The 25,867-nt window shown below is 39.4% G+C and overlaps 1 protein-coding gene across 3 annotated transcripts; it reads left to right on the top strand.

Annotated features, from left to right (window-relative positions):
- The first annotated feature begins 771 nt into the window (after positions 1-771).
- sim1a (SIM bHLH transcription factor 1a) lies at positions 772-25,138 on the top strand. 3 transcript variants are annotated; one of them, XM_017708222.2, is made up of 13 exons: positions 772-1,070; positions 1,358-1,438; positions 1,537-1,910; positions 7,690-7,772; positions 8,594-8,683; positions 8,825-8,933; positions 9,016-9,101; positions 9,494-9,693; positions 10,823-10,929; positions 12,084-12,231; positions 19,548-19,713; positions 21,480-21,885; positions 22,314-25,138. In XM_017708222.2, the coding sequence occupies exons 3-13, from the start codon at positions 1,736-1,738 to the stop codon at positions 23,003-23,005; spliced, it is 2,262 nt and encodes a 753-aa protein (XP_017563711.1). In that variant the 5' UTR covers positions 772-1,070; positions 1,358-1,438; positions 1,537-1,735; the 3' UTR covers positions 23,006-25,138. The 3 variants fall into 3 exon arrangements, with proteins under 3 accessions (XP_017563711.1, XP_017563710.1, XP_017563709.1); XM_017708221.2 differs by having other exon boundaries at positions 1,527-1,910; XM_017708220.2 differs by having other exon boundaries at positions 1,358-1,910.
- The last annotated feature ends 729 nt before the right edge of the window (positions 25,139-25,867 follow it).

Genomic DNA, 25,867 nt, shown 5'->3' with positions numbered 1-25,867 from the left:
TTTTTATATTATATATTTATATATTTTAGATATACTTTTAATATTAAATTCTGTCTTAGTGCTTTTTTGAACGAATACCCGTTACCCTGTTGTGTATTTATTTGTATTTTTATTTTTATTTTAAGAACGATTCGCCCGCTTTTTTGATGAGCTAAAAAAATATTGTTTCCAAAAAGACAACATTTGTCTTTACCGGGTAAAATTAGGGCAAACTTATTGATAAGACAATTGTTATTATTATGTTTTCCCTCCGTTTTAAACAAACAAACAAGCAAACCTAAACAGGCGCTGGTGAAGCCATCAGCGCACTGGAGGTTCTGAAGTGAATGACAGGAATCAGCAGCAGGTCGCGACCTTCAGGGTCCCTCACTGCTGCAGACGTTCCCCTCTAGACCTGATGTCGACGCTTCTGAGGTGACCATTAGCGTAAGAGCGCGCGCCTAAATATTAGACGCAAATGTATTTCGGCGCAGAGGAGAGGATTTCGCCTTTCACACAAACCCACATTTCACTTCAGCGCTCATATCTGAACGCACACTGGGGACTGGCACTTTCTTTTTTCCCCACCTGTTTCCAGGCAGGCCCCGCCCTCTTCGCTCGGCTTGGCCCTGATTGGGCGGACGGCTTCTGAGTGTGAAGTACTGACCAATCGTAGCGCAGAGAGGCGAAACAATACGCGCCAATCCCAGTGAAGTCAACAGAGCCTGTCAGAATACAGGTAGGAAAACAAAAACAAGGCCGTATTTGCCCAATAAGAGCAGGACTTGGTAGGAGAGAAACGGGGGGCGGACCGCTCAGCAGAAACGAGCTGGAGAGTTTGGGGCAGTGAATGGCACGAAACTCTCTCTCTCTCTCTCTCTCTCTCTCTCTCGCTCTCGCTCTCGCTCTCTCTCGCTCTTTCTCTTACACACACTCTCGCGTTCCTCCAACAGACATTTGTGGATAAAATGTTGCCCTTTTTTCCGGCGTTTGTCTTGGAATTGTGTGCCGTGAAACGGGAGTGTGGATATTCCGTGTTGTGGGACGGTCTGGCAAGAAGGAGGAAATGAGAGTTTGACTTGGAAGGAAAGGTGAAGTTTTTTACACTCTGTAAAACTGTTGATATATAAAGGTTATTTTACAGATTAGACAGTTATTGTGTGTTTCCGACTGTTTTATAAATGCTTTCTAGTGTGTCCTCTCAGGAAACATGTCCATTGGTTAGTGTAGTTAGAGAAGTGGACTCGTGAAGGCTAATGAGTAACTAGCTGCTGTAATATCTGTTGTCCTCTTTATTCTCACGCTAAATTCTTTCAGAGCTATGCTGGAATGTACGATTTGAAATGACATGCTTTCTGGGCTTGTTTTCTCGTTTCAGGGCTGTGTTGTTACTCTGAGGATGGATGTTTTCCCCGTATGAAGCAGCGCTGGGCCTGAGTGGATTTGCCTGAGTGAAGAAGTGAGCGTCCCGCAGCGGATGAAGTTCTTTAAACACTGCGGTTTTCCTTCGCTATGAGGTTTCAGTGTCGCTCTGTGTTTAATACTAGTCGTTTTCAGAGTGGCTGGGTGTTTGTTGGAGGGCGCTGGAGGATGTGTGAGCTGCGTGGTCAGAAGTGAAGGGCGCCGGTGCGGTCACAGGATGATGGTGAAACTGCGCTGAAAGCTGAAGGTGCATGTGTGCGGTTTGCTGTCGGTTTGTGGAAAAGCCTGATCCAGACACTGGAGGGGTGTCACACACCCTTCAGCTCCAAGGACAATGAAAGAGAAGTCGAAAAATGCCGCCCGGACTCGGCGGGAGAAAGAGAACAGCGAGTTCTATGAGCTGGCCAAGCTGCTGCCGCTGCCCTCGGCCATCACATCTCAGCTGGACAAAGCCTCCATAATCCGCCTAACCACCAGCTACCTGAAAATGAGAATAGTGTTTCCTGAAGGTAAGGAGGCTCCACCCGAGCCGTCTGAGGGGCTCAGCTCAGAGGATCCCGCACACCCTCACACAAAACAGTGCAGAAATGTGATACTGAGAGTTTAAACACTCGGAAATGCAAACATTATAGTGTGTTCAAAAAGTTACATTTAATCTTTACATTTAGAAACTAAACACTGGAATGAATTATTATTGTTTTGTTGTCGGATTGTTATTATTATGATTATTATTATTATTTTATTATTATTATTATTATTATTATTATTATTATTATTATTATTATTATTATAAACAACAACTATTATAATAATCATAACGATCAGAGGCGTATGATTGTAAAAATGCTAATTAAAACCCATTAAACCCGGAGGAAACAGAAAAACTCGATACGGTAAACAGGGAGCTTTCTTTCTTGATTTGTAATAGACTAATGTATATTACAATTATATTTTAATACAGATTATATTTGTAATCTGTATTTTACTTTTAAACTTATTGTCTGGTGTTTTCAGTGACATCTCTTTCAGCTCCTTTATTCTCCAAGTGGCATTATGATTATTATTATTATTATTATTATTATTATTAATAATAATAATAATAATAATAATAATGCCACTGGGAGAATAATGTGTATTTAATAATAATACACGTAATGTATTCTGACGCATTTTAAAGCATCGCAAAAGTATATCAAAACACATTTTTCTTACTTTATATAAAAGATAAAAATATAAGCGTGCTGTGTGTGTGTGTGTGTGGTGTTCAGACTCAGGCGGTCATACAGCTCCTAACAGGCGATTAGTGGTCATATTCCAGGTCTGCTGTGCTCTCACAGGCCTGCTTTCTCTACGTGCTTGAAACCGAGCCTCGCCAATTAGCACTGCCCGATCCAACCTGCTCATCTCCCCCCAACATACAGCAGAGACCCCCACATACCCACAGCACACACCTTAAAAAGACAAAGAAACGCGGCCGTGCAGATAAGAAAGGGACTCCAGAGAACGTTTCTCACTCCTCAGTCAGAGATCATTCAGACCTTCAGGGTTTTTTTCTCAGAAGGGAGAATTTGGAGATGGGAACATGTGATGTTGGTGATTTTTACTTTACCGTAGTGGAGCAGAGATCTCATGAGGTCTCGCGGTGCTCCATCACACTGTGGGTCTTCAGCGCCTGACAGCTGTAGGGCCATGATTGAATCAAGGCAGAAACTCTGCAATAACACCAGAATAACTCTGCAATAACAGCAGAATAAATCCACAATAACACCAGAATAAATCCACAATAACACCAGAATAACTCAGCAATAACAGCAGAATAACTCAACAATAACAGCAGCATAAATCCCCAATAACAGCGCAATAACTCCGCAATAACACCAGAATAACTCCTCAATAGCACCAGAATAACTCAGCAATAACAGCAGAATAACTCAGCAATAACAGCAGAATAACTCAGCAATAACAGCAGAAAAACACAGCAACAACAGCAGAAAAACCTAGCAGTAACAGCAGAATAACTCATCAATAACAGCAGAATAACTCCTCAGTAAAAGCAGAATAACTCCTCAATAACAGCAGAATAACTCCTCAATAACAGCAGAATAACTCCTCAGTAACAGCAGAAAAACGCAGCAATAACAGCAGAAAAACCTAGCAGTAAAAGCAGAATAACTCCTCAATAACAGCAGAATAACTCCTCAGTAACAGCAGAATAACTCATCAATAACAGCGCAATAACTCCGCAATAACACCAGAATAACTCAGCAATAACACCAGAATAACTCAGCAATAACAGCAGAATAACTCAGCAATAACAGCAGAATAACTTAGCAATAACAGCAGAATAAATCCACAATAACACCAGAATAACTCCTCAATAACAGCAGCATAAATCCTCAATAACAGCGCAATAACTCCGCAATAGCACCAGAATAACTCAGCAATAACAGCAGAATAACTCAGCAATAACAGCAGAAAAGCCTAGCAGTAACAGCAGAATAACTCATCAATAACAGCAGAATAACTCCTCAGTAACAGCAGAATATCTCTTCAATAACAGCAGAATAACTCCTCAGTAACAGCAGAATAACTCCTCAATAACAGCAGAATAACTCCTCAGTAACAGCAGAAAAACGCAGCAATAACTGCAGAAAAACCTAGCAGTAAAAGCAGAATAACTCCTCAATAACAGCAGAATAACTCCTCAATAACAGCAGAATAACTCCTCAGTAACAGCAGAATAACTCCTCAATAACAGCAGAATAACTCCTCAATAACAGCAGAATTACTCCTCAATAACAGCAGAATAACTCCTCAATAACAGCAGAATAACTCTTCAGTAACAGCAGAATAACTCCTCAATAACAGCAGAATAACTCTTCAATAACAGCAGAATAACTCCTCAGTAACAGCAGAATAGCTCCTCAATAACAGCAGAATAACTCCTCAGTAACAGCGGAATAACTCCTCAATAACAGCAGAATAGCACCTCAGTAACTGCAGAATTACTCCTCAGTAACAGCAGAATAACTCCTCAATAACAGCAGAATAACTCTTCAGTAACAGCAGAATAACTCCTCAGTAACAGCAGAATAACTCCTCAATAACAGCAGAATAACTCTTCAGTAACAGCAGAATAACTCCTCAATAACAGCAGAATAACTCCTCAGTAACAGCAGAATAACTCTTCAATAACAGCAGAATAACTCCTCAGTAACAGCAGAATAACTCCTCAGTAACAGCAGAATAACTCCTCAATAACAGCAGAATAACTCCTCAGTAACAGCAGAATAACTCTTCAATAACAGCAGAATAACTCCTCAATAACAGCAGAATAACTCCTCAATAACAGCAGAATAACTCCTCAGTAACAGCAGAATAACTCCTCAGTAACAGCAGAATAACTCCTCAGTAACAGCAGAATAACTCCTCAGTAACAGCAGAATAACTCCTCAGTAACAGCAAGTCCGTCAACTAAACAAAGGTTCTGCTCTTATTTCAAGTATAAATGTTATGAAGTCTGCGGGAGCTTCTTTCCCACGTCTTTCTTTTATTATTATTTTTATTATTATTATTATTATTATTATTATAATAGTATATAATTGTCAGGTGTTCCTTTTATTTTTATTAGAATGTTATTCTGACACGACTCGTCGGTATTCGTCGGTATTCCCTCGTTTCGTGTGTATTTTATAGACAGTGGGGTTATATAAAAACAGTAAATTGATTCATTTCTACAGGATTTCAAATGGAATCTCATGCAGTAAATTCAGACGATTTATAGTTAATTACAGAAAATGTATCTTAAGTAACATAATCTTATAATATTAGCCTATAATTTCACCTCAGTAGAATATTGATGTAGTAGTGTCTTATAGTGCTACATTAATATTCTATTGAGGTGAAAATATTATATAGTAATATTATTCTACAGCACTATAGAATTATTTATAGTTCCTTACATTATTACAGCACAGCGTATTCATAAGGGTAAGTAGTTGGATGAATTCATCAGCGCCGTGTGGCTCTATTAAACATAATAAAATAAGAATCTAATGATATTACATTAAAATGTGTACATTCGAGTGCAACACGCGCGCGTGCGCACACACCCACACATAAACAAAGAGTTTTTACTATACGTTGATAAACTGCCTCAGTTTCATAAAGATATTTTTATTGTATTTAAACTACATTTGAAGTAACATTCCTGATCGGTAATAAACAGGTGAGAGTGCAGCAGGTAAAAAGCGCGTGCTTGAATACTTAGTGTGGGTGCGTGTGTGTGTGTGTGTGTGTGTGTATGTGTGTGTGTGTGTGTGTGTGTGTGTGTGTGTGTGTGTGTGTCGGGGGTGCTCTGCAGACAGAGTCTCGCGCTGGAGAGCGCCATCCGTATCACATTTTACGGCGGACAGATTTGTGCAGCATGTGCTTTGGCCATCATTTCCCTATCTTCTTCCTCCCCTTCACAGCGCGTGCACAATGCGCGTGATGCGGCTTTGCTGAAGTGTGACGAACTCTCTGTGTAAGGACACTCCTCTAGTAGTCGGAGGAAAATGTTCTGCGTAATTGCCACTAAAATTTTATTTGAAAACTAAAGGAAGGCGCGGCTGCTTTACGGCTGTTATTTATGGGCTGCTTTTAACGCTCACCTTCCCTGCTCTTCACCTGACCGCTCTGACCGCTCTGTCCTCTCACCACACACACACACACACACACACACACTCCCTGTAACACGCCACACTCCGCGCTCACACTTTGAGACCTTTTAAATGTTTTCACCTGTTTTTAGGCGTTTAAGTATTTAACGGTTACATTTTCGGTGCACAATATTAGCGAATTTAATGGTTCCCGCCTGGTTTTGATGTTGCTGACTGAACCAACAGATACACTGCAAGATCGTTTTAGTGTCTGAGTTAATTGAAGTTGTAAGTAAACAGAAGAAAATCAATCCGTTGTACGTTCTGCTGAATCGTTATTTGGAATTCAGCGAGCTCCAAATTTGTATTGCAGCGAGTTGATTTAGTTTTTTGAGACGCCAGTTTTCCCCCCTCAATGTAGTTTTCTCCAGGAACGCGCTGCAGCTGTTTTAAAGCGCACTGTTAACAGAAACAGCGCGGTGGTTGCTTTGGTGCCCACAATTAAGTTATTATAGCCGAGCTGGAGTCTTTCCAGCACAACCTGTAAGTTGTAAGATGGATGCAATTTTCCTGCGCTGCGAGCAGTTGAAAGGTTCCGTGTGCAGAGCTTCAGTGGATCACTCCATTCACCGCTTCAGCCTGAGAGCCGCTCTCATCTGATTTCCTCTCTTTACAAAAGCTCATTTACTCTTTATCTAAACTCTCTCGTGTCCAGACGCTCCGTGTTCCTGCTGGGGTCAGACAGGGGAGAGAGAAAAAGAAAAAAATGCACTCGGACTTACAGAGAGTCAGCGACCCGCAACAAAAAGGCCCTCAAAAAGCACCTGAAATTAACAGAAGGCTACAAAACCTGCAGCCCGAGGTTCCACAGAAAGCTGAAACTTTAATGCCCAGCTGTGTCCACTAAACTAAGTACTGCCCTATTAGTGTTCTGTTGTATGTACAGGCCTGTGAGAGGCTTAGACACCGGACTGTAGCACAAACAGTCTGACAGACTGACCCCGCTGTCCCCTCGCTGTACCCTCGCTGTCTCCCCGCTGTCTCCCCGCTGTCTCCTCGCTGTCTCCCCGCTGTCCCCTCGCTGTCTTTTCGGTACCGTGTGATATTTTAGGAGGGGCGGTGCGCGCGCAGGCCGTGTTTGAGTTGTGGTTAAGAAATAATTAGATTGTTTCTGTTGTGTAAACCTGAAGTGTATATTTGGTTAATATTAAAATGGGAATCGGAGCTTTGCTGTGATCCTCGCACGGCGCGTGTTTGTTTTCAGAGATTTGCATTTCAATGGGGATTGCGGAAGGGCTTATGGAGCGGACAGCAGCTCCCTGTTTGTCTTATCGAGTTTTGTTGGTTCCTCCGGGTTTACTGAGTTCATTTGCATTTTTACAATCATGTTTACAGTCAATTTGATACCAAAATACCGCCTTCTTCCTCTAAAGCAGCCGGAGAGGCTTCTGGAGCGAGTTCTCTCTTTAACTGAACTAGTATAATAACAGCAACAAGAACAGCACGGAGATGATAAATCACTAATAATATAATAGTGCTGATATTGATGATGATGATGATGATGATGATGATGATGATGATGATTGAATGTATTACCGGCCTCTAGAAACAGGTGATGTGTAATTGTGTAATGAATAATGCGCTGCAGGTTTAGGGGAATCATGGGGGCACGTGAGCAGAGCGAGCTCTCTGGACAATGTAGGCCGCGAGCTGGGATCACATCTACTACAGGTAGGAGAGCTTTGTTACTATTATTATTATTATTATGATTATTATTATTATTATTAATAATAATAATAATATCAATACGATTATTATTACTATTATTAATACGATTATTATTATTATTAAATAAAAATAATAATAATAAACATTTTCTTGTTGTTTTTTCTGTGTGTTTTTGGAGGATTATTTTAAGTATTTTATGTATTTTGAATATTCTGCCTATTAGTTCCATTTCATTGTAGACGTGCAAATCAAGACGTTTAACATTAGCTGAGTATTTATTTATTTATTTATTTATGTTTTTTTTCGCAAGTGTTTATGATAAATCTTTATGAACTGTTAGGATTCGTAAATAATGCTCAAAGCCAATTTAGCTATTAAAATATTCCATTTTGAGCTGGTTTGTCTGTGTATCAGCCTTGAGGCTCAGACAAACCTGCTCAAAATGGAATATTTTTAATAGCTAAAAATACAGGAGGATCTCTCCTGTGAGGCCTGAGCTCTGACTTTTTTGGGGATATTTGCCAACGTTTGGGATTTATTTTAAGTTTATTTACTAATGTATTTTGCCACGTTTAGATGGAAATTTGATTCGGAAAATAAACCGCTGACGGCGGCCTTACTGCCTTACTGTTATGCTGCTATACTGTCTTACTGCCTTGCTGCCTTGCTGCTATACTGTTATACTGTTATACTGTCTTGCCGCGTTACTGCGCGTTTCTGTTGATACTCAAAATACTGAGTATAAATATGTGTGTGTGCGTGTGCGTGTGTGTGTGTGTGTGTGTGTGTGTGTGTGTGTGTGTGTGTGTGTGTGTGTGTTTCAGACCCTGGACGGGTTTATTTTCGTGGTGGCTCCTGATGGGAAGATCATGTACATCTCTGAGACCGCCTCAGTGCACCTGGGGCTATCGCAGGTAAAGTGCTCTGATTGCCCTCCTCTGCTCTGAGCGCTGCTCTGAGTTTCCGTTACAGGCTCCTACTTTATTATTTGTACTTTAATCGCAAAGCTCGCGCGCTGCGCGTTTGACTGGGATGACAGAGGCTCATTTTAACAGGTAGAGCTGACGGGGAACAGCATTTATGAGTACATTCACCCTGCTGACCACGATGAGATGACCGCGGTACTGACCGCGCACCAGCCCTACCACTCACACTTCGTACAAGGTAGAGAGCGATCACACTAAACACACACTCTCCCTGAGCCCCCTTCATCATCTAACCCCCCCCCCCCCCGACTCTCTCATAGAGTATGAAATGGAGCGCTCTTTCTTTCTGAGGATGAAATGCGTCCTTGCCAAGAGGAATGCAGGTCTCACCTGTGGCGGATATAAGGTAGTTTCGAAATTTGAATTTTTCCACCTGTTAGAGATCTTTATATTTAACTGCTCAGTTACAATAAAAAATAAAGTCTTCAGAAAATTACAGCAATGGAAAAATATAGTTCTGCTGATGAAACTGGAATTATAATAAAATGATAAATGAATCTAGAAGATACTATCATGTAACCATTCTTGTGGCTCAACAGTGAAACAATTCTAGGCAAAACAGAGATCAATAACTGTGAATGGTGCAGATCAGTGTTCATGATGAAGCTAGAGATCCAGCAGTGGTTGCTTGATGCAGCAGCATGTATTGTATTTGTGTGTATAGGTGGGATTTGCTGTGAGCTTGTGTATGTTATTTCACCGTGTGTGTGCGTGGGGGGTGTTTGTTTACTCCTGCAGGTGATCCACTGCAGTGGCTACCTAAAGATACGACAGTACAGTCTGGACATGTCTCCATTTGATGGCTGCTACCAGAACGTGGGGCTGGTAGCTGTGGGCCACTCGTTGCCCCCCAGTGCAGTGACAGAGATCAAGCTCCACAGCAACATGTTCATGTTCAGAGCTAGCCTGGACATGAAGCTCATCTTCCTGGACTCCAGGTAGATTCCACTCACCATCTTATTAACTATGAGCATTAGGGCTGTTATTCAGATATTAATCCTAAGAGTCATTATTCAGTAGCTATTATAAATTGTTCAGTAATTGCTGTGAAATTAATATCATCGCTGTCATATCAAAACCATAGAGCTTCTCTTTTATTTTTATATGTCATGTGAACACCGTGGCTGCTCCTTTCATTGTGTGAACATTTCGTTATGAATTGACCAACAGAAACGGTCTAGAATTGTTTTTGGGGGAAAAAATATTTACATTAATTTACAGAAAAAAATTGCAATGTCATTTTGGAGATGCATGGTTTTGTTCAGAAGCCATGGTTTTGTTTAGAAGGCCTTGCAGAATTGTAGGTTCATCTAGAGTACTGTGAAAAATTCTTTGCTATTTGAAAAAAATCCTGAGATGTAAAGCCATTAATTTTGGCAGTAAACAATAATTTATGAAAATATACATTGGAAAAATGCAAATAAATGTAGAAACATTGCATTGTGATTTAACGTGTCTCAGGGTGTTAGCTGAATCTTTTCCAGTATTTATTGTTGCCATCCAGCTTCAGCTAATCAGTCCTTTATTAAACTTAGCAGGAGTGCTGCTGATGGAATTTAGGAAGCACATGCACTGGCTGGAGTGTAGCAAGCAACCAAGAGCCAACCTGGAGTTCTTGACTGCTCTTGTCATACTTTACTGTATTTATGTTTAGGGTTGTACTTTGTTTTTACAGGCAGAAAACATTTACTGTCAGCATAAATAGTTTAGACAATTTTCATGGCTGTCTACAACTTGTGTACAGTTCTGTACAATCTTCTGGGGTTTAAGAATGCTGCACCTCAATACAGATCATAATAGACCATATAAATATATGTGTGTCATACAGTTCTCAAGGCCACAGATATTCAGCTCTGTGTGCAAACATACATGTTTGCTTGTTTGTTTTTGTGTGTGCAGCTTTCTTTGTATATTTGTGTTCCGTCATCTATGTGCATGTGCACCTGTTATTTTGTGCTGATATCTGTACAAATTTGGCCTACTGTGTGTGTGTGTGTGTGTGCGTGTGTGCAGGTGTTTGTGTGCACATTGGCAGCATAATTATTATCCTCCATGTTTGTTTGCCAGGGTGGCAGAGCTTACTGGCTATGAGCCACAGGACTTAATAGAGAAGACTCTTTACCATCACGTCCACAGCTGTGACACCTTCCACCTACGCTGTGCACACCACTTGTGTGAGTTAGGTTTGTTTTTGCTCGTTCCTCTCGCTGTCTTCGGCCCTGACACACTCCAGTCACAGCAACATTTTAATGCACAATTGCGTTTATTTTCTGAATTTAATATATTGGAAAAAATAAAACAATACAGTAATGTTATTGTTTGTTTTAGTTGTTTTCCACTATGTTAATCGCAGCAAAAACTATAAAAATGTATAAATTGTGCCCTCAAATTGATGAAAGTTAGACATGTGCTAACTAATCACTTAGAAACTTCAAAAAATAAAAAAATAAAAAAACAAAACATCCCATATAATTTGGCCAGGTGTGTTCAAACTTGTGTATATGACCATATTTGTTCTTTTTTAATAGCTTTGTTTTTTTCCCAGTGCCTTTTTCTTCAGTGCCTTGAAATATAAAATGTCATATTTTTGTCAAATATACTGTAATAAATGCTTATCAGTTCTATAAATGTACTCAATATTGAAACAAGAAACCATGTTTTATTTAGCTCATACATTTTTGTCAAACAATGTTTCAACATCTTTCATCTTGTTTCATTTTTACAGTCCAGCTTTAAATTTTTGTGCAAAAAAAACAACAACAAAAAAAACAACAAACCTAGAAAGAAAGAAAAAAAAGGAAATGGTGCAACAATATATGTGATTACTTCTGTGTGTGTGACACAGACAGAGATTAAGACAGAGAGAGCTGTACATACAAACTGTACAGGATTGTGTCTAATAATATAGTCTCTCTTTCTCTCTCTCTCTCTCTCTCTCTCTCTCTCTCTCTCTCTCTCTCTCTCATCTTTCTCTCTCTCTCTCTCTCTCTCATCTTTCTCTCTCGCTCTCTCTCTCATCTCTCTCTCTCTCTCTTTCTCTCTCTCGCTCTCTCTCTCTCATCTTTCTCTCTCTCTCTCTCTCTCTCTCTCTCTCTCATCTTTCTCTCTCTCTCTCTCTCATCTTTCTCTCTCTCTCATCTTTCTCTCTCTCGCTCTCTCTCTCATCTCTTTCTCTCTCTCGCTCTCTCTCTCATCTCTCTCTCTCTCGCTCTCTCTCTCATCTCTCTCTCTCTCTCTCTCTCTCTCTCTCTCTTTCTCTCTCTCGCTCTCTCTCTCTCATCTTTCTCTCTCTCTCTCTCTCTCTCTCTCTCACTCTCTCTCTCTGCAGTGTTGGTGAAAGGTCAGGTCACTACAAAGTACTACAGGTTCTTGGCTAAGGAGGGGGGCTGGGTTTGGGTCCAGAGCTATGCAACAATTGTGCACAACAGCAGATCCTCCAGACCTCACTGTATCGTCAGCGTAAACTATGTCCTAACGTGAGTACTGCCCACCTCTTACTGTTACTGCTGTTGAAAAACACACCTGCACAGTCTTTTTATCTGTGTCTCAGAAATGAAACAACTTGCTGAACAAAGAATATCAGGATCACTTATACTTATACCCCATTTCCAAAAGTGTTCATTCGTGGTTACTTTTTCTCCTGCAGTTACAGTTAATTAGCGCTTGCACCACCTTTTTTCTTCTTTTTTGATGCATCGTTGTTAAGCAATTAAGGGAGGATAATTGCGTAATTAGAAAGCTGTCATGCAGATTGACAAGTTCGTAATCCATTTGTAATCCCTGATTTAATATGTGTTTCCCTGGTTTGGTTTCAGAAGTATTTTTGCATTTGAAATATAATGGTTTTCTTCGCTTCTGCCTAACAGCTAAAGATAGAAATAGAAAATTAAAGAGACAAAGAGCCCATGTTATAAAAAATGTGTTTGTTTGTGAAATCAAAGAGAATCTGGAGTTTAAGATGACCTGAAAACCTTTAGTCTTTCAAAACCTGAAGAATACTCCACGTCCTATGGTAATACAGGTATATGGATACATGGAAGTTATCTGTAAATATATTTAATATTGTACTATATCATTGTTCTCCAACAAGTATCTTCATTTTTCCAGGGTTTTTTCCACACCATTTGCACACAGCAGCTGTTTTTACATTTTGTGACAATTTCATGGTGAATGGATTAACAGAAATGCTTTCAAAATTGCTTAGAATAAAATCTCTTTACAATAAATGTAAAGAACATGTTGTCTTCTCCTGTAATGTTACTGCATTGGAGATTTTTTTGACAGCATCAATATGAAGATTAATCTGCAAAGACATCCCAAATTGAATTCAGTTTTTCTGATATCATAAAGCAGCGCATTTCCATTTATCCATCTATTCAGCCTACAGCAGTTGAACTCTTTTCCATTGATGTTAATGCTGTGTTATGAAGATTTATTGTAGCTCTGACTGATTTTCGAATGAGACAGCCAATCAAAACAGAGATCATTTACATATATTTTTCTTTAAGAGTTTTGGAGTTAACATGTCAAGACACGGTCATGTAGAAATGAATCATGACTGTTTTTGGTACATAAATCTATGCAGCCATTAAAAGTGGACATCAGAGGAAGAAATAAAATATAATAAAAATATAGAATAAGGACCTTTAAAGTAATTTATGTTATGTTATATATTAGGTTAGTATGACAACATTGCTGTGCAAGCCTCTAAAATAAATGCTCAGTAGCCACTGTATAAGGGACAGCAACTTTATAGGTGCTATAAGGAATTATGGATGAACAGTTGTAACTTGTGACTGAGTCAGGACTAAGTATAGCATCAATAGTACAGTGCACGCTTTCTTACCCCATTGCCTCCATGAGAAGCCTAATTCTAACCACAGAGCAGGTGTCAACTTTAGCTGAGTGCTCATAAATGGAGTTAAATATTTATTAATAAATATTTAATTGTATATGTAAATATAGTCTAGGCAAAGGATATCTGTACACTTTCCATCAAATGTTGTATATGCAGAATTCCATGAAAGACTGCTTAGTCTTAGTCTACTGCTTCATAATCCCAGTCCTGTTGTGCCCATGCTGTACACGTTTGAATGTTTGTGTTTTCTTTGCTCAAACACATTTAGACCAATTTATGAGATATTTTATAGATCGTCATGAGTAGATGTATGAGTGGGTATTTGGGAGGGTTTCACAATGAGTGCATGCTGCCTATATCTTCATATATGTTAATTATCATCCATACAGCAATGCAACATGCTTACCATATATCTCATTTTTACATTACTTTGATTATCTCTAAAACAGAATTAGGTGTTGATTATAATCTGCATAAATAAAATTTGAATTAGTAGCGTAATATATTGGATTACTCACTTGGTCTGATTGCTTTTGTGTTCCAGTTTTTCAGTCAGGTTTGTTTGTTTGTTTATTTGTATATCTCTTTTCTTTTCTCAAGAGTGCTTAGCCTGAATTGGTCTAATTAGTGCTAATGCATGTACATAGAGACAAACTATTATGTATAGAAGCATCACTGGTTAAAGCCATTGTGTTGTCTATGTGCAAATAAGTAATAATAAGTATGCTTGAGTCCCAACTGTAGCAAGTACTGTTTGTGCCCAAGAGTCCACTGATTAGGAGTCAGCGTGACAAAGCCTGGTGCTCCAGCCAGTTTATGACTGCCGTACTGTAGAGAGCCAGAGCTGCCTCAAAAGGAGAAAAGAGAGACCACCAACTGTACTGCCCTATAAAATGAAGCCATGATGACCCCCAGTAACCCACCAGATGTGTCCTCCTGTCAGCTAATTGCACTATGTGCTACTCTGGAACATGATTCTAGCTTTAAAACTTTGCTTGGTGCAGACTTGGTGGTGAGTGTACACTTCCGCTTTGTCAGCGTCATTCTGGTCATGCAACCTTGCCCACACCTGCTGGCATGAGCAGCATAAATTAGTTTGCAGCCGCACGCTCCACACACATTGGAGAAGTTGAATTGGCCTTTAATCCCTACATTAGTGGAGCTGTTGTGTGGCGAGAGGCTTCCAACACAGGGATCTGGACATGGTTAAGTAGGAAACATACTTTATGAAATACATATCGTTGTTCTCGAAGTAGCATAGTTGGTAACAGTATTACCCTCCACACAGCAGACTGAAGTTTGATTCCCAGCCCAGATAAGCACACTAGGCTATGCGAATAAGAGTCTGGAAGCAAGACTCTTAATACTAAATCTGCGTACCTCTATAACAAGACTGAAATGTACTTGTTTTAGATACAAGCGACTGCCAAATGCTGTAAATTCTGTCTCTTTTAGTATCGTTTATTTTCAAAATGGCCATAAGATACAAGTTATTCATTTTTGAGCACCAGGAAAGAACAGAGAAAACATACACACATGTAACAGAAAATTACACTTTTTTACCTTTAGTATATCATGTTTTCTTTTAGGACATTTTTCAGTTCCAAAGTTCAGTCTTAAAAGCTGGTTGCATTTTCTACTTATTTTGATCAAAATAATCCAAAACACATTTAGTAATTGGGTAGTTGTGGCCTGGAGGTTAGGGAACCAGCCCTTGGCTGACAGTCCACGACTGAAGACCTAACCACAATTGCTCCCCAGGCGCCATGGATAGGGCTGCCCACCACTCCGGGCAAGTGTGCTCACTGCCCCCTGGTGTGTGTGTTCACTAGTGTGCATGCACGTGGGTGTATGCTTCTTGTAAGTCGCTCTGGATAAGAGCGTCTGCTAAATGCTATAAATGTAAATGTAAATGTGTTTCACTGCATGGATGGGTTAAATGCAGAGGTCTAATTCCACAGATTGCAAACACAGTGACAAATGGTGGTAAATTCTATTCTATACTATTCAATGCTCGTTTGACTCCAAAGCAATTAAATGAAGTGTGGTCTGGGACTTTTGCACAGTGCTGTTAGTTTATACAACAAAACATTGTTCCGTTTGGAACATTCACATCGGTCAATTTGTTATAATGTGTTTACACTCTCAGAGTTGCAAGATTTTAAAATAGAGATGATACATTTGAGCTCTTAAAAACATATTTGGAAAAGTAATAATAACCAACTTGAACTTGTTGTAAAATGACATCCTGGTCATATTTGGGCAGTGTGATTACATAATTAAATTAAACGCACTGTTAGGTATTTGCAATACTCTTAGAACCCTTCTGTGCTGCTAGTGATCAGGATTCATAGCTTTCTCCCTCAGCTCTTTGTTGAGAGGGTCATGGTGTGGCTGTGATAGTGCTTTGCTCTCAGGTGGGAAGTTTCTCTCTCTTTAAAACAACATGCCCAGCTGTGTGTCTGCTCCATACACAAATTATATGGCAGAGGGAGGGAGTCAGGGCTGATTTATTTGTCATGCATTCATTCTGATAAAGCAGATGCATTATCACTACAAACTTTCCACTGGAACTCTCCGGAAAGAATGAAGAGGCTCTGGCAGAGGAGCCATCCTTCATGTCAAGCTAAGAGAGTGAGGGCTGCATGGATGAGTGAAACGTTGTGTTTTTGCCTTCACTCGTCCAGGAAGCACTATGGAACCAGTGCCAATGCTTGGGCCTATTCAGCCTCCTTGTTGCAGATGTAAATGACTGCAGTCCATAAAAGCCTCCATTAAGCAATAGAGGTGGTGCATGTTCACACTGATGTGAGGCTGGCAACAGCTTCACACACCTCCCCAAGCTCACAGTCATAAAACGAAGTGTTTATGAGCTTTAATTAATAGGCTGTAAAGATGATGAGTGTTTATAGCGCACAGCTTGCTAAGTGTGTTGCTGAGAGTTCTTTTCCTTCCCCATTATGATATGCATGCATTTGATTCATGGATCAGTGCGCTTATTCCATTGAGAAAGTCTGTTCAGGAAGGGTTTGCTCTCATGAGTATAAGCGATGATGTCGAGACTTGCTCCCTATTTGACCCTTCCACATGTGTGCATGTGTTGTCTCATAATTGCAAAGCTAATCTATGTTTGCTGCAGAATAAGGTGAATGTGTCTGGCCTCTTATCATGACTCTTATCAGAATGTATGCTTGTTCACTCACTGACTGCAGTAGGAGGTGTGAAGTCAGAGTGTGTGTGTGTGTGTGTGTGTGTGTGTGTGTGTGTGTGTGTGTGTGTGTGTGTGTGTGTGTGTGTGTGTGTGTGTGTATTGTGAAACTGAGACTGGCCACTCTATTGCAAAATCTTTTGACTGTTTTGACTTCTGTATATGGCCTGTGACCCTAGATATAGATCCCTATTTACCAAGAGACTATGGCTCACTCATTTTTTAGAGGATATGTAGGTGTGTGTGTACATATGTAAGTGTGTAAGTATGAGTTTCGATATAGTTTCAGGACAAAAATCTGACAGCAGGAGTAACCTATAGTGTGAAAGTCTAAAATAGGGTCTTGACTTTGATAAGTATTTTATTTATTTATTTATTTATTTATTTTTATTGTAAAAGTATAGAGGTGTAGAAGGCGGTGTAGAAAGTAATCTGGTGTTTACATTGTATGCTATGGAAACCTTGCAATCTCCTCTTCTATCTTTGGACATGGATAAAGTAAAAATTGAAAAACAGAGTATCTCTAAACTCTAGGATTTAACTGTGATTTATAGCTGGATAAATGAGTTCTATACTATGCAGAAACAGTTCATTATAGAATTATGGTTTGACAGCAAAGATGCGGTGCTTTTAAAGAGAAGCATACTTTCATAGAAAAACATTATTTCAGCCAGTTTCATGCAGGCATGTTGTTTAAATTCTCAACTTGCTGTATCTACAGATGACGGTAATAGTTGGAATTGAGGAGCTAAAACAAAAAGGTAGCGTTAGGTGAACTATGCCACGTTTTAATGTTGTGACGGATTTTGTTAAGGCAAGTTAAGCAAAGGGCCCATGCATGAAATTTTCAGGGGCCCCAAAATTCCTATGAGTGGCCCTGCATATTTCATGTTTTCACACTGAAAGGGCAAAACATGTCCTGTTGGATACTGAGGTTCAGTTAAATTCAACATGTATAGAGCTTTTTACAGGCAAGATTGTCACCAAACAGCTTTACAGTCAGAACTAACAATCTGAGAGGTAGGGATAGAGTTTTGGTGGAGACATAGATTTAGTGAAAAGTTGGAATACTTAGAGAAGATTTGGGAAAGTTTGTTGGGGTTAGAAAATTCCTGCAAAACATAACACATCCATTCACAAGTTTGGAATCACAATTCACAGTTTGAGATCACTATTTTCAATAAAATACAAGCAAAACTGTTGCAGATAAACACATTAAATCATTTTATTATGGTGCTGCTACTTGAGACCTGAAACTTTAGATGTGTCCAGAATTACAAACAAAGCCGTAGATGATTCCTTGACTAAGAAAGCAGTAAAACATTGGGAATGAACTTATACTAAAATTAGTGCCCAGAATACTGATAGTGAGTAAACATGTGTCCATATTCAATAATAAGATCTTGGGCACTTCGAAATCCTGTCACTGCATTTTGTGACTGTATTGTGAATTGATGCACAGCTGTTTTAGTGTATTATTCATCTGAGCACCTTCACAGCTCATGCTAAATGTACTCTCAGTGCTATCTAGAGTACAAAAGGTCTTCCACCCAGCCTGAAAAAAAGAAAAATCAAGGGTAAATCAAAGATATGATGTCCATCAAGATTACAAAATTGTACGTGTTATGTATGTTTTTTTTTTACTTAATGCAATTTTGTGATATCATAAACCATTATAAAATGACAAGTAATTGTAGTTTTTGTGTTAAGTAATTATTGTGATATTGCATGTTTTGTATTGGCACATGTCTAGAGGTGATCCAATCAAGGCAAATAATGTAGCAAGAAATTACCAGAAATAAATAATCACACTCTATTATTTATCATTTAGTAATGTTTCCTTTTTACACCTCAAATAATTGAAAGTTGAGTAAAACAGATTGAAATACCTCTAGCTTGTAGTATCTCAGTCTACAGTGTCTAAATTAAAAGTGAAGAAAATAACAGCAAAGTGATTCCAAACTTTTGAACAGTGTACGTATGATCCCATGCTCTGACTCTGTAGAAAAACTGTTGCATCTGTGTGTATTTCTGTCTCCTTTCAAGATGTTTCCCTCTGTGCTCATTGCTACGTGTCTACATATTGTTGGAGTGATGCTGCAGGGTCTCTAGAGGAGGACATGGCTCCATCCTTGGCTGGCGTGCTCTCTGGACACAGTTTTCTTTGTCTGCGAGTTGATTCATCATAGGGAGCAAAATCCATACCACACTTTACTCAGAAATCAATTCCCATTTCCTAGTTATGCCTCATGTGGGATCTGCTTGTGAGCTTGATTTAGCCAGACATAGCTCTTAATCTCACTGTGTATTTGAACGGAGACGCTTGCCCTCTGCCATGTGTTTGTAAAAGCCTTGCACCAATCCTACAGGAGAAACAATGGCTTCCAATTGCACCGCCTCCTCTCAAACACACACACACACACGTGCGCACACACACAAACACTCTCTCTCTGTCTCTCTTACACACATACATACACGTCATTGTCCCACAAATGAGCAACTGCGTCTTAATTACCAAACAGATGTTGGCTCACATTTACAGCATTGAAAGAGCTGAAATAAATGCCCTGGTACACAAAAACACACTGGAGACACACTTGCACAAACAACATCACACACCACTCTGCCGGAGACCTTGCCTTCGTGTAATGAAAGTATTGATTTTAATCTTGCTGAGTGCAATACCTGTTGAGCTTCAGCTGTAATGTTGTCTTTTCTCTCAACAGGGACACAGAGTATAAAGGTCTACAGCTATCCTTAGACCAAGCGACGTCCACCAAGCCAGCCTTCACCTACAGTAGCCCCTCCAACCCCATCAGCGACAGCAGGAAAGGGAATAAAAGTAGGGTGTCCCGCACCAAACCTAAGACACGACTCTCCCCCTACTCACATGTGAGTATACACTCAAACTGTATGAAAATGACATGGCAAAAGTTCTCGTAAATAAATACGCAACTTTTTCTGAAGGTAGTTGTTTTTTGTATCATTGGGTTAACAGTAGAGTGACAAATTTGTCCCTGGTATCTCCAACCTGACAACTGATATTGAAATGTTTCATTAAGTTGACTGAGATTTTTGGCAACATTCTGTAAAGCTTATACAAACTTTGCAACAGTGGCTACTTTTGAGCTGAGCATGGTTAAGTCAACTAGATTAGGTATGGCAAACCAGGTTTGTTAGAGCTACACCTTCTGCTCATTCCACAAATAAACAAATTTGGTCAAAAATAGGTAAAAATAACTCTAATGCTAATTTCTGCACACTCCCTTATGGGATTCTAGTAGTATGTTAGCAGTGATTCACATGGACATTTTTTGGTCATTCTAGATTAAAGATGGACATTTGAAGATTGTAAAACACATTCTATGTTTTATTTGAAGCTCCTAACATGCATGTTAACACTTATTTTATCTTGCATGTAGTTTTCCAATACTAGCATATGAGTGAAATGCACTGGTCACACTACTGTTGACACACTACTGTTGTGTGTTTTGACACAGTTATTGATGTATCTAGGACCAGGGTTGGAATGTAATGGAATACAAGTATTGTGAATACATATCTAAAATACAGAAATTAAGTATCTGTATTTGGTCCAAGCTACATTTTGTAAAGGCAGAATTCAAACTACTGTTGCTTTTTACATTTTTAGATAAGCCTGAGTAGACTGACAGATCACTGTGATGAGCCAGTTATTAATCTATGTGTTAATAAACTCCTTTGAGGGTTGACTGAAAAGCTTAGCTTTGGTGTTTGGACTTGTGCACGCATTCTGTGGCAAATTATATTCATGCCATTAACTAAATTATCGCATAGCTACTCACTTAATAGTGAAATTTTGTAATTGGGATTTGGTGAGTTGTTGGCTTAGGTCATGAAAGGGCAGTGGAAGTGTAGAAGCAGTGGTGGGCTGAGGCAGGTGATAAGAGTCAAAATAATGTTAAGAATTTTGTATTCATTTTTGTATTCATTGATCTTTTCTTCTCAAAATTGGTTCCCCCTGTTGTAAATTAAAATGTGATTGATGATGATGATGATTGGTTCCACTGTCACTGATTAATTATATTATAGGACTTCAGTCCTGCTCCTAAATTTCTAGCCAATGGGAGAGCTTGCTTGATTCTATCTACCTAGATACCACAGAGAAAAAAAAAATCCTAATTGTGTAATTTTCTGTTGGGGGTTTCAAGAATTTAAACTTTTTATTTCCAAGCAAAATGTAACAATTATATAAGAGTATCACCAAAGTTTAAATATAAAATTCATGATGATTCTATTAAATAAAAAATTACAGATTTATAGTGGAGACCTGAGGGTTCCCCTCTGATTAGATTTAATAACACATATGTAAGCGTTTATTTAATTTTATATGTTGTTTTCCATTGCTCAGTCAGTGATGTTTCCAGGGTTGGGATGTAACTAAATACATGGGAATACCATGGGATGTAACGAAATACATGGGAATATTTCCCAATAAATTATTACATAGGTGTGTTTATATATACTTTGAAAAGTATGATAATTATGGACCCACAATTGGGAATCATTTTTCTATAGGAACAATAGATATGGGCTGGAACATAGATAAGCAGTACAATGCAGATTTAGTGATGGGTTTCAGTGAGTGTTGATTTGTTTGTCTGTGTGGTTTTGTGCAGTACCCAGGCTTCCACACAGAGCGCTCTGAGTCTGATCAGGACAGTAGCCCGTGGGGCGGGAGCCCTCTCACTGACTCCGCCTCTCCTCAGCTATTGGAGCAGAATGAAAGCATGGATGCATCCTGCGTCTACCGCCAGTTCCCGGAGCCACGATCACTTTGCTACAGTCTGCCTCTTTCTGAGGAGCACCATGCCTCTGCTGACCACCAGAGCCACAACCATTCACAGGCCTGCGAGCGGGGGCGATGTGAGGCTGGCAGGTACTTTTTGGGTACTCCTCAAGCCGGGCGAGAGGCGTGGTGGGGTGCAGCCCGCTCAGTCCTGCCTCTACCCAAATCTCCACCTGAGAATGGAGATGGGTATGAAGGTATTATGCCTCACATCGCATCCATCCACAGCCTGCATGGTGAGTTTAAGTCAGAGTGAGTCTAAAGGTGTGAAATTTGTTCCAGTGTGATGTAATAAGATCTGAGTTTTTGTATTCACACTGTAAATTCACACAAATATCAGATGTGTGTCATGTTTATCACGTTTGTAGTCTCACGGATCAGACTTCTATTATCAGAGAGTCTGGTAGGTTTCATATCCAAAACCTTTATATACTTTGATTTTCCCTTCAGTTGCTCTTGCATAAAAATCTTCTACTTACAAAGTAGAATATACAAAGGTGTATCAAGCCTGTTCAAACTGTTTACAGTAATCAATTGCTTTTTTATGTTTGTTTTTTAACTGGAAGGTAGAGCATCTGAGGCTGCGATATGGAATTTTGTGCCTCTTCAATCCTGCGAACATATATTTTGACACAGAGATAATGGTTCTTTTTCCTGCTTGCAGTGAGGGGCCACTGGGACGAGGACAGTGCAGTCAGCTCACCTGATGGTGGCTCGGCCAGTGATTCAGGGGACCGGTACCGTGGGGACCACTTCCGTTCGAGTCCTCAGGAGCCCAGCAAGATTGAGACACTGATCCGGGCTACGCAGCAGATGATAAAAGAAGAAGAAAACCGACTACAGCTGAGAAAGGGCAACGCAGAGCCACTGGGCCCTGCGAATGGCCTAGCTAAGAGCCATGGCTCCTGCTTCAGCCCAGAGTTCCCCCAGGCGGCCCTGCAGGGCTCTGTGTGTCGGGGGCCGGCTCAGGTGATCAGTCCTGCACCTAGTCCTGCCCCTCTGTCCCGCCTCAGCAGCCCTGGTTCTGAGCGGCTGGCCAAAGCCAAAGACTTTTTGCAGACTGAGCTGTCATCTCCACAGCAGCACCAGCACCAGCTAGCCCTAACTGGGTCTTGCACCACGTCCCCCACCCCAGCACTCTACCCCTCCCACCCCCGCCAGTACCTGGACAAACACGCAGCCTATTCCCTCACAGGCTACACACTGGAGCACCTCTATGAGGCAGACAGCTTCAGAGGCTACTCACTGGGCTGTGCAGGCTCCTCACACTATGAAATGGCCTCTCACTTGCGCATGCAAGCCGAGCAGCCGCCCAGCCATAAAGGGACCTCCGTCATCATCTCGAACGGCAGCTGACGCTTAGCAACACACTTGCCGTGACTGGGCTCGCCCCCACTGTTTTTTTTCCCCCACGGAACTAAACAGGAATTTGTTTTTTTGTTTGTTCATTTGTTTGTTTGTCTGTTTTGAGAGCTTTTATGTTCCTATTTGCATTGCTGTAGATGAATTCTAGATTTCAGTATTAAAGGATATTAAGGGAACTCCATTCATGCATTTAAAAGGCAGTTCAGAGGAACTTCAAATATTTTAAATAATCAATATTTTACACTGCATAACCACTATTTTACAAGCGAAGCAGAAACAATGTGGTTATTTTTTCTTTTTTTTAATGCAACAAATTGTACACAGTCTGGTAGAGGAAGGAACTGGTCAGAGTAATTAGCTTGACTTTTTCCAAATACCTGTGTCTGGGGAAAAGACAAACCTATAATTAAAATGTTAGTATGTTATTACATTGAATGTGAGTTGACAAAAATTTTAGTGCATTTACCATGTCTTTACAGCCACTGTTGCTGCTTTCATCTTTCCCATACATGAAGAAGAGAATGAATGACCTGATTGTCTCAAAGGATCATAATGATTTAGGTCACATTTTCCATTTTTTGACAAATGTGTCAAATTTCCTTTGTATTATGCATTTGAGTGCTACCATTTTAAAGCCTTCATGTCTTCTTTAGTCTTTCTCCCTGACAATTAATCATTGTCTTAATTTAACCCCCCTTCAAGGTATGAAGGAGAATGATATTAAGACATGAAATTTTACTGCTGCAAGAACAAACATCTTTTTTGCCTGAAAAGCAGCATAAATATACAAAGGAGTATCAAATATGTTTAAACTGTTTACAGTAGGCAATAGCTTTTTGATTTTTTTCTCTCATGAGTTTAACTGGAAGGTTATAATATCATTACTTTTGCCATAATTATAGATGTAACACTAGGCCAAGATTTTCAAAACTGTTTAGTTCAAGATGCTAGATAATGACTTTAAAGGAGAATTCTATTTTTTCCACAAAAAATATTTTTAGCCAAAAATTACCACTCATGAGCTTCTATAGGTCATGAAATGAGACCATAAAAGGGATTTTTATATGTAAAAGGGAAATTGCAGTGTACCACTAATGCTGCAATACAGTATTCACCTATAGTTAGTATAGTTAATATAGTTACAGTGCTATTCTTTCTACTTTATGGCAAGACTTGATAAAGAACAGAACACTAAGAATCCACCCTGGTCTATTTCTCTGTTATGTGCTCAGTTCAGTATGGTGGGTAGTGATGCGTTTCTATACATCATTATTTTCCACTGCATTTGAGCATGTGAACTGTAGTCTCCTCCCTGTCATGCACAGAAACACCAGTAACCGTGAAACTACTATGGCTAATAGAAAAAGGAAAATACTCTTTATAATTGGCACAATAGCCCAAAGGCATGATGTTCTTGAATTGTTTTTATGCTCATAATTGTACAAAACCATTTTGACCCTGCGTGTTGTTCTGTGCCCTGTGGAAGCGTGTGAGTGGTAACTGTATGTCAGATTCACACATTGTGCAGGGTGTTAAAATAAGTATCAGAAAACTGGATTTTTTTTTACTTCAAAATATATTTCACAGCATTACCCCAAACCAAGCCAACCCCACTTAAATCACTCTCTGGAAATTCAGCTCTGAAGCTGCAGTTTGTGTTTGGCAGTTATTAGCAGGGCAACAAAGATTATGCAATTGTAAAGACCTCTTTTTCTTTTATTTCACCCTCATGGCATGATGGGGGACTGCTCTTCAGTGAGTTATGAAGTGGCTGCAGGTTGTAGCTGATGAGGCAGGATGTGAGAATCAGTCTGCTGAGCTGGAGTGAATGAGCGTGAAGTGATGAAGGACAGAAGGACCGAAGGACTCACTTGGAGGAGTTGCAGTATGCGTGCTGCTGGGGGACATGTTAGGGAGCCAAGGGGATGCGAGACTGACTGATGCAGATGGACGATTATAGGGGAGCGCTCTGAGGTTCCCTTGCTCTCTGCCTGCTGGGTGGGAGAAACTGGCTCACTTCTTTTGTTTGTTTGTTTTTTCCACAGCAAGAGAAATCCTTCTCTAAATTTATTTATAATGTAAATATGCTCAAATATGTTTTGATGCACAAGTGGCAAATGTATTTATTATGTGAATGAAAAAAAAAAGGTTTTCATTTTGGTTTTAAATATAGTTCCAATTAAACCAGTGTGTCTTCTTGAATTATTTTTTTAATCACTATAAAGTATTTATTATATTGTAATTACAACAACAATTTTCAAATATATATTGATAATTGTACTAATAATATGTAATAATATATTCATTAGTAGGGTTATTTGTTTTATTGATTGCACATTTGAAAAAGACAGAGGACAAAGGAATTAGGGTAGTGATAGAGACATTTTAAGCATTTTAACCCGTCCTTCCAGCTGAATAAGACAAACATGCAGAAATGTTCAGTGAAGTTTTACTTTTTCTAAGATGTGTGACTGCACTTTAAAAGATCTCATTCAAATTAGTTCAAATGAAAATTACAACTGTTTAAATACAAAATCAGAAATACAAATACCAAAATAAAACTATATAAATATATAATTATATATTTGTGAAAATGCGCATGTATGAAATATACATATATATGGTAAGAGCACAAGCATGAAAGTATGAAAGTCAGCACTTTCTGAAAAAAAAAATCATGAATATTTAATTGCTAGACTGATGTTTCTGAATTACAAATACAGCATTAGAACATAATCAATTTTGCAAATATGAACATAATACATTTTGTAAATATGTGGCCTTCAGCAATACACTGATGCCCTTGTAACCTGTGCAAAATACCAAGCTACTTTAGTAAATTAATCTTCACCC

Source organism: Pygocentrus nattereri, chromosome 3 (genome assembly GCF_015220715.1).
Source record: "Pygocentrus nattereri isolate fPygNat1 chromosome 3, fPygNat1.pri, whole genome shotgun sequence".
NCBI classification, from domain to species: Eukaryota; Metazoa; Chordata; class Actinopteri; order Characiformes; family Serrasalmidae; genus Pygocentrus; species Pygocentrus nattereri.
This window is presented reverse-complemented; position numbering and strand designations above follow the sequence as displayed.